The sequence below is a fragment of the Sinocyclocheilus rhinocerous genome, unplaced genomic scaffold, assembly GCF_001515625.1.
Source record: "Sinocyclocheilus rhinocerous isolate Xijiao unplaced genomic scaffold, SAMN03320098_v1.1 scaffold1983, whole genome shotgun sequence".
Classification (NCBI taxonomy): domain Eukaryota; kingdom Metazoa; phylum Chordata; class Actinopteri; order Cypriniformes; family Cyprinidae; genus Sinocyclocheilus; species Sinocyclocheilus rhinocerous.
The window spans coordinates 72,609-81,318 of NW_015652276.1; the positions used below are offsets into that span (position 1 = coordinate 72,609).

The 8,710-nt window shown below is 36.5% G+C and overlaps 1 protein-coding gene across 1 annotated transcript in view; it reads right to left on the reverse strand.

The window, feature by feature from the left end:
- The window catches only part of LOC107714300 (dehydrogenase/reductase SDR family member on chromosome X-like), a 58,713-nt gene that overhangs the window by 14,668 nt on the left and 35,335 nt on the right, over positions 1 to 8,710 (reverse strand). Inside the window, exon 4 of the mRNA XM_016520113.1 lies at positions 2,764 to 2,971. Coding sequence (XP_016375599.1) covers positions 2,764 to 2,971 — 208 coding nt within the window. The remainder of the gene's footprint in view (positions 1 to 2,763; positions 2,972 to 8,710) is intronic.

The window sequence follows — 8,710 nt, forward strand, 5'->3', positions numbered from 1 at the left end:
AGAGTTGTTTAAGTGAGAGAAAATCTGTAACTTAGTCCAGACTGGGGGAATTGTAATGTTTAATAATTTCTTTTATTATGTAAATATTTTTTGCATTGAAATTTGCATAGATTTTTGTTTGTATATGCTGTAAATTATAGTTCTTAGAAAGAAAATCGGAATCGGCAAAAATCGGTATCAGCAGGTCTCACTTCCAAAAAATCGGAATCGGCCAAGAAAATTGCAATCGGTGCATCTCTATAAAATATGTTAGTATAATAATGTAGCTTAGCATGCTAATCTGGTCAACATGCTAAGTAATGCTTTTATGTAATTATTCTCACACTGAAAGCTCTCCTCAGCAGCCTGATGAGTGTGCACTGACTGAATGGCAGACTCTGCTGGGCCGCAGGCCCCGAACCCTCCATGTAGTGGGTTCGAATCCAGTGTGGCACATAACATGTGGTGCACTTATATACAAAATCTTAAGAGTGTTTTGTGCTTTTGAGATGCACATTGTGGAGCTTTTGACTGTTTGGTGTGATGTGCTTTGATGACTTTGCTATGACTGTTATGCTTGTTGTACATGCTGTGCTTGCTGTGCTTGTAGTGCTTGCAGTGGTAGCTATGCTTGCTGCACCTTCGGTCCTTGGCCCCCTGCTTACAGCTATATTTTTGTTTTGTTTTGCTTTGTGTACAGTCACAAAAAGACAATTTGGACTGAATTCAAAATTCTGACTGCAAACACAGAGCACACAAAATTGGATGTCTTTTGCATGTAACGCTATACATTCAGCAATGGTCCTGGGCACAATGGAATATAATTAGATTTTTGAATACGAGTAGGAAGATTATATCTTTGTCTTTAAGATTTGGCTTGTCCTTTCCATTCACTAAAAGGCTTGAGGCAAGAAAATAATCTCAATTATAATTCAAAAAGCTTCTAACCTTCCCTGCAAGTCATCCAGAGTTAATCTTCCTCCATAGTGGGTAGCTGAAGACATAATGACTATTCGGGAAAATTTCCCAGGTTTGCCTGACTTCTTCAGCACATCCAGCAACAGGATTGTCAACAGGAAATGGCCCAGGTAGTTTAGCCCAAAGTGCAGCTCAAATCCATCCTCTGTTCTCCTCTCCGGAACAAGCATAACACCAGCTGCAGATATAAAGGAACATCATTGGTGATATATTGTGAACAGACAGAATATGCAGGACACCGGGAAGAATCCTACTAGGCTTGATCAAGTATTCACACCTTGAAAATGACTCATGAGTCCCTTCTGAGTCACTCTTTCCTCTGGTTTGAAAAGCGATGAGCTTCATGCGCTTTGAGAACACTGTACCACATGCAGCTCTCTGAATACTGTGGATTAGGTATTGCTGGTTTATTGATTTGCGTCTTTTTTAACAGCTTTTAGCGCACAGAAGGATGTCAGAGATGTCTTCATATGAAACTGAACTAGCGAATAACCATTTCCTCCACTAATGTTCTTAATGTGTTTTTTTCTTGTTAATTCATGTTCTTGCTGAGAAGAAATAATAGTTTTGATGAAAAGATGTGAAGAATGTGTCACATTCACACATAAAAATATCCTTCCACAGAAATGCATGTCTTTAAAAAGAGCGCCACAAGATAATTAAAGTTGGTGGATCCCAATATTAAATGGATGTAATCTGGTTTAAAACCCTGACCGAGACTGAGCATCAGCATTCATACGGGAATAAGCTTCTGCTCTTGAAAACATGTTTCATCATTATTTTGCTCTTAACAGAATTACAGTTCAGTTTGCAGGAGAAAACCGTAATCAGGATTATAAAAATGTCCTCAGCATATTAAATGAACATGAAACAAGTTTTTTTTATTTTTATTTTTTTTATTAAACTCATGCTGAAAAGTAGGGCTGGGCGATACACCAAAAATGTTACCATGATATTTTGTTCCATATCATACAATATTGATATTTATCACAATATTCATTTACCATTAATGGAGAAGGACATGCTTTCCAAATGTTTGGTAGGCCTTAAGAATGAATGTAAATATAAATTGTTTGTTCAAACTCCATAAGAGTAAGATACCTTTTAATTTAGGGCCCTATGAAACCCATTTAATGCTCTTCATTTTATTTTTTTGGATTCTGTGTTTTATTATTTAATACCAATTTATCATCAAAAATGGTGTCTAATGAAATAAACTGATAACTTTAACAGTTGATTAAATCTTTTAAAAATGTAATCAAATTAAAATATAAAAATTTATTTACCACAAAACACTTAATTTTTTATTTTTTTGTCAGTTCTGCAGAACTGTATAAATTAAAATGGGTGAAAAAAAAAATCTTAGTATGATATTTCTTAAACCAACTGTTTTGCCGCTTTACGTCACCTGCATCTGGACCAAAAAGCTGCGCTTGAACACACTGCACAGATTATAGCCGACTGCAAACTAGCATGTGCGTTCTGCACCTGTGTGCAAGGAATTAACTGTATATCATCAGGTATCAATAGTATACAGTCATCATTCAAAAGGAGAAACCGAAACCAGGATATACAAGATACGCAGATATACGAAATGTAAACAAAGCAGTTTTTTTGAGATCGGCCTTTTTAGAGACCGCCGATCAATCATCCCAATGTGATTATCGGCCGATAATGATCGGTAGCCGATCAATCGGAGCACCCCTAATTAAATCTTTGTCTTTAAGATTCAGCTTGTCCTTTCCATTCACAAAAAGGCTTTAGGCAAGAAAAGAATCTCAATTATAATTCAAAAAAGCTTCTAACCTTCCCTGCAAGTCATCCAGAGTTAATCTTCCTCCATAGTGGGTAGCTGAAGACATAATGACTATTCGGGAAAATTTCCCAGGTTTGCCTGACTTCTTCAGCACATCCAGCAACAGGATTGTCAACAGGAAATGGCCCAGGTAGTTTAGCCCAAAGTGCAGCTCAAATCCATCCTCTGTTCTCCTCTCCGGAACAAGCATAACACCAGCTGCAGATATAAAGGAACATCATTGGTGATATATTGTGAACAGACAGAATATGCAGGACACCGGGAAGAATCCTACTAGGCTTGATCAAGTATTCACACCTTGAAAATGACTCATGAGTCCCTTCTGAGTCACTCTTTCCTCTGGTTTGAAAAGCGATGAGCTTCATGCGCTTTGAGAACACTGTACCACATGCAGCTCTCTTAATACTGTGGATTAGGTATTGCTGGTTTATTGATTTGCGTCTTTTTTAACAGCTTTTAGCGCACAGAAGGATGTCAGAGATGTCTTCATATGAAACTGAACTAGCGAATAACCATTTCCTCCACTAATGTTCTTAATGTGTTTTTTTCTTGTTAATTCATGTTCTTGCTGAGAAGAAATAATAGTTTTGATGAAAAGATGTGAAGAATGTGTCACATTCACACATAAAAATATCCTTCCACAGAAACGCATGTCTTTAAAAAGAGCGCCACAAGATAATTAAAGTTGGTGGATCCCAATATTAAATGGATGTAATCTGGTTTAAAACCCTGACCGAGACTGAGCATCAGCATTCATACGGGAATAAGCTTCTGCTCTTGAAAACATGTTTCATCATTATTTTGCTCTTAACAGAATTACAGTTCAGTTTGCAGGAGAAAACCGTAATCAGGATTATAAAAATGTCCTCAGCATATTAAATGAACATGAAACAAGTTTTTTTTATTTTTATTTTTTTTATTAAACTCATGCTGAAAAGTAGGGCTGGGCGATACACCAAAAATGTTACCATGATATTTTGTTCCATATCATACAATATTGATATTTATCACAATATTCATTTACCATTAATGGAGAAGGACATGCTTTCCAAATGTTTGGTAGGCCTTAAGAATGAATGTAAATATAAATTGTTTGTTCAAACTCCATAAGAGTAAGATACCTTTTAATTTAGGGCCCTATGAAACCCATTTAATGCTCTTCATTTTATTTTTTTGGATTCTGTGTTTTATTATTTAATACCAATTTATCATCAAAAACGGTGTCTAATGAAATAAACTGATAACTTTAACAGTTGATTAAATCTTTTAAAAATGTAATCAAATTAAAATATAAAAATTAATTTACCACAAAACACTTAATTTTTTATTTTTTTGTCAGTTCTGCAGAACTGTATAAATTAAAATGGGTGAAAAAAAAAATCTTAGTATGATATTTCTTAAACCAACTGTTTTGCCGCTTTACGTCACCTGCATCTGGACCAAAAAGCTGCGCTTGAACACACTGCACAGATTATAGCCGACTGCAAACTAGCATGTGCGTTCTGCACCTGTGTGCAAGGAATTAACTGTATATCATCAGGTATCAATAGTATACAGTCATCATTCAAAAGGAGAAACCGAAACCAGGATATACAAGATACGCAGATATACGAAATGTAAACAAAGCAGAACTTGCTTACCATTTTGAATATCAGTTATGTTGGTAACTTTCTTCATTTTAAGTGGCTCATGTTGATATGAAAATATTTGCGTATTGGAATGCTTGAGTAAGATAATGCCACCTTATAACAGCCTTCTGTCTAAGCCGTCTTGACTTGCTTGCTCGTTTTCATCACTTTTGCTTTAATTCTCATGCACTGACCCATTCATTAAACTGAGTATCCAACAGACCCTTTTCACAATAACGTCAGCTATCTTCAGCTTTTCCGCAAAGCAGCGTATCTGTACTTCCGTTATACCTTTACACTGGAGACTTCTCGGGAAAATGCGGGAACAACTTGAAATATAAAGGCGTATGTTAATAGTTAAGGCTAATAATGTTAATGTACTTACAGACGGGTTCTTTTGCGAATGTTATTCTACATCTGCTTTAGATGGTTTGGAGGCTAGCTTGAAGCAACTGTAGAAATGGTATAGACTTTAGACTAGGCTTTCAGATTTGTATGATAACGATTACGTATCCACACGAAATATATACTTAAAACCATTTCACTTGTTATTTTGGTTTATGTCATTCCCTGGATAACTTAATTGATTTATTTCAGTTGTTGCTGTGATGATTGTAATAGTGAGTATACTGTGTAAATTCTCTGTGTAGGCTATATTTATATGCAAGTGTAGTTGTTCTGCAATAAAAATTTTTACTAAGGAAAAAATTACATGGACGTAAGTCATATTTTATATATAATATTCTCATATTAAGGCAAGTTTCACATCCATAAATGCAAGTGATCTGAAAAGGAACCCAATATTATCCAGTTTAAGAATAAAATGGCTTTATATTGAAACAATGCAAGAAAGACCGCCGTCAAGCCGTATGTACTACAGAACCTCTACAATTACTTTAATTCCCCCGTTTAATTTGACTTTACATGTATACCCTCTTTTTCTTTGTGAATTATGATGATCGATCATATTCTATGTTCGTTATAGGCTATATGCAATGTGATTTTAAAAACAGCTGATGTGCGTTTTATTTATTTACATAAATATTCACAAATCTGTAACAGTAAAAGCTTTTTAACAGTAAAACAGTAGAAGTTAACAGTAAAAGCTTTTTATGTAAACTTAATATATTTATAATTTTTTTATGAATTATACTGTGTCATGTTTATCAAAATAAAGCGGAAAAATATAGCCTCCATTTTATTGACATTTAAATAGTACAAGCTTTTGTACATACAGACGCTGTATTGAGCAGTACATAAATTATTGAATTAAAAGGCTTTCTGTTACCACATGTAAATATCTCAAAAGTTTGATTATTTGACAAATATATCTAACCAACTTCATCTAACTGCAATAAAGACAGCAAACACTGCACGAGAGTTGCGGGAATCAGAAAGTACGTTTTCAACTCCTCCCTCGACTTAAAGCAACAAATCTCGCCAATCGATATTCGGTAAGTTCGTTTGAGATGCCAGACGCCTCTCCTTTAATGAGGACGAGAGAAGACAGCTGCAGTCATCCTCTAATCGTATTTGTGGCAGATCTATAAGTGTCTAGGTGAACTCCATGCTGGTAGCGATAGCGCTTTACTATGCTGGCGGAAGTCAGAATACCCTGCTTCGAGTCAGAACGGAAGTTGCGTGACATCATGTGAAAAGGGTCTATCAGAGTTCTCACTCTCAACGATGTCCCTGATGCCGATTCAACATGTTGAATCGTGCAAACTGCCGCCAACGTAAGCCCGACGAGAGCCGACAAGTAACACACTGCAAGAACTAGCCCGACAGATGCTCGCCGATGGTCAGACGTTGGCCGACGGTCACTTGGTGTGTCCCGGCCTTTATTACCAGATAACAACTCTTGCCATTAGCAATGCCAAATAACATACACTCATCCCGGTATTTGAGGCCTGTGCTTCTGTCACATCTCTCAAATCACACCGCCACGCTGTCTCTCGTTTCTTTCAAATGCAACTGCTATCATCTCGCACCTCAATTATCGACTGTATTCACTGTAAAATAAAACCCGGAGGACTTCTGTATTAATAGTAGGCCTGCAGTAATATAAAGCATTTGTCTTGTTGTCAGAACAGTTGTTTTGTACACTGTCATGGATTTAAGATAATAAACAGGTACATATCCAGCCGGTTGTTATTGCACAATAAACCTCTTCAGGGTGACGCAAGACTGTACATTATCCCTTAGGTAATATATTTCTGTCATAATTTCTTCAAGTTAAACCTAACTTTTACTTTGGTGGGTTGTCATAAAGATCTTTGAGTTTCAGTTTATATTTGACAGTAGTTTTTCCTCGCTAGAAGTTGTGTTTATTTCTGCTGTGCTTAATAGGCTGTTAGATTAATACATATTGAGTAAAAATGTCCGGAGCTTATCATTAATATCAACATCAATTTTACCACAATCTTGGTATGTTATTGTTTATTGCCCGGCTCTACTGGAAAGTTAAACCTAATGCATCCTAATGTTATCGATCCATGATTGAAGGATCTCTGAAGAGACAATAAATGTCCCCTGACTCTCCCTCAGACACATGCTTTGTCCTGTCCAGCCGGGGCACTAGAGGGGTCAAGCACTGACCTTTCTGCATCATTAGACCCTCAATGGGGTGGCACAAATGCGTTTGCCCATCAACCGGCATCAGAGGAGAGGGTGTGTGCCACAGAGAACAAACAGGAAAAGGGGAGCATGAATTATTAATTCTCTCTGTTAGGGAGAGGACAGTGTGTGACTGCTCCTGTCATTTTGAGACATTCCCTGGGGCAGGTTTCTAAATAAAAGTCACTCAGTTAAAACAAACAACCCCTAAGGCCCTCAGGACACAGACCAGACATGTCCAACAGAGCGAGCTTAGGACGCAAGAGATTTCGGGTTGAGAGACAAGATGTACGGCACTTATAAATGATAATTAGCTAATACTTCACAGGTTTAAGTTGTTAACATGAATGCATTAAGTATCACAAACTAACAATGAACAGTAATTTTGCAGCATTTATTAATCTTAATGTAAACAAAATATACTATTATACATTGCAATTTCATGTTTGTTCATTACACGTGTTCATTTATATAATGTGAAATGTTAAAATGTCTATGGAGAAATTAATATGGACCTAAAATAATAAATGCTGTAACAAGTACTGCATTTTCAGTATTAATTTGATGTGGTGTCAGGGGCGGACTTACCCATTAGGCAAAGGTAGGTGACCGCCTTGGGCCACCAAAAGCCAAGGGCCCCCTAAAATGCTTTTCATATAGGAGATGCGCATTAAGCGCTGACACGTGAACGGTTGCTGTTTACGGTGTTTATTACCACGACAACCGTCCGAGTCAGTGGCGCCTGCAGGTGTACGGCTGTACGCATTTTACAAATGGGAATACAACGAATTCGTGACAATGTTTACATTCAAGCTACCCATAAAATTTATAGTGAAAAGTACTTTAAAAGCGTATGGAATGCAATAAAGTAATTTTAAAGCTGTTTTTAAATTTTAAAAAAATAGGCTAATAAATAATTCACATATCTAACAAAATTGCTTTGCAGTAAATCCTTTAAATTTTAAGGTATTCAGAACAGAGCAACATAAAAATCAGATAAAGCAGCTATACAACTATAGGACAAAGTTTTACATATATGCCATTATAATTTGTGTTTTATTTTTTAATTGTACCGAATTATAAAATAAAACTCAAATTATAATCGGGCCTGTTTGAGGCTTTTCCTTATTTTTATATTTTAGATATCCATAAATTCTGGTGATGAAAAAAAATGACTCGCCATCTCCTCGTTGGATGTGCCTTTAGAGAGAAATGCACGGATTACATAATGAAAGAGTTTCTATTTTCGATTTGAATTATTTCGTTTTAAAGTAGTAATTTTAAGCTTTCTATTTTTGATCATGTCTGAGTTTAGGTTCATCATTGTGAAGCGCTCCTGTTCAAGACCGAGACGGCAGAAAGCGTTTGTTTTCTTTATTTTATAAAAGCACAACGTTTTGTTGATATTGTGAGTGCACACAAATAAAAGTAGACCCTTTACAGTTTAGAATGATGTATTACTCTTACCTTTATGAGCACAAATGACTGCGTATTTTAAGTTGTTTCCACTGTTAGAAAAATGCAAGAGATGGCGCTGGCGCCTCCATGTCCTGCAGAACACCGTAAACAGCAAACGTTCGTGTGTCCGTGCTTAATGCGCATATCCTATATGAAAAGCATTTTAGGGGGCCCTTGGCTTTTGGGGGCCCAAGGCGGTCGCCTACCTTTGCCTAATGGGTAAGTCCGCCCCTGA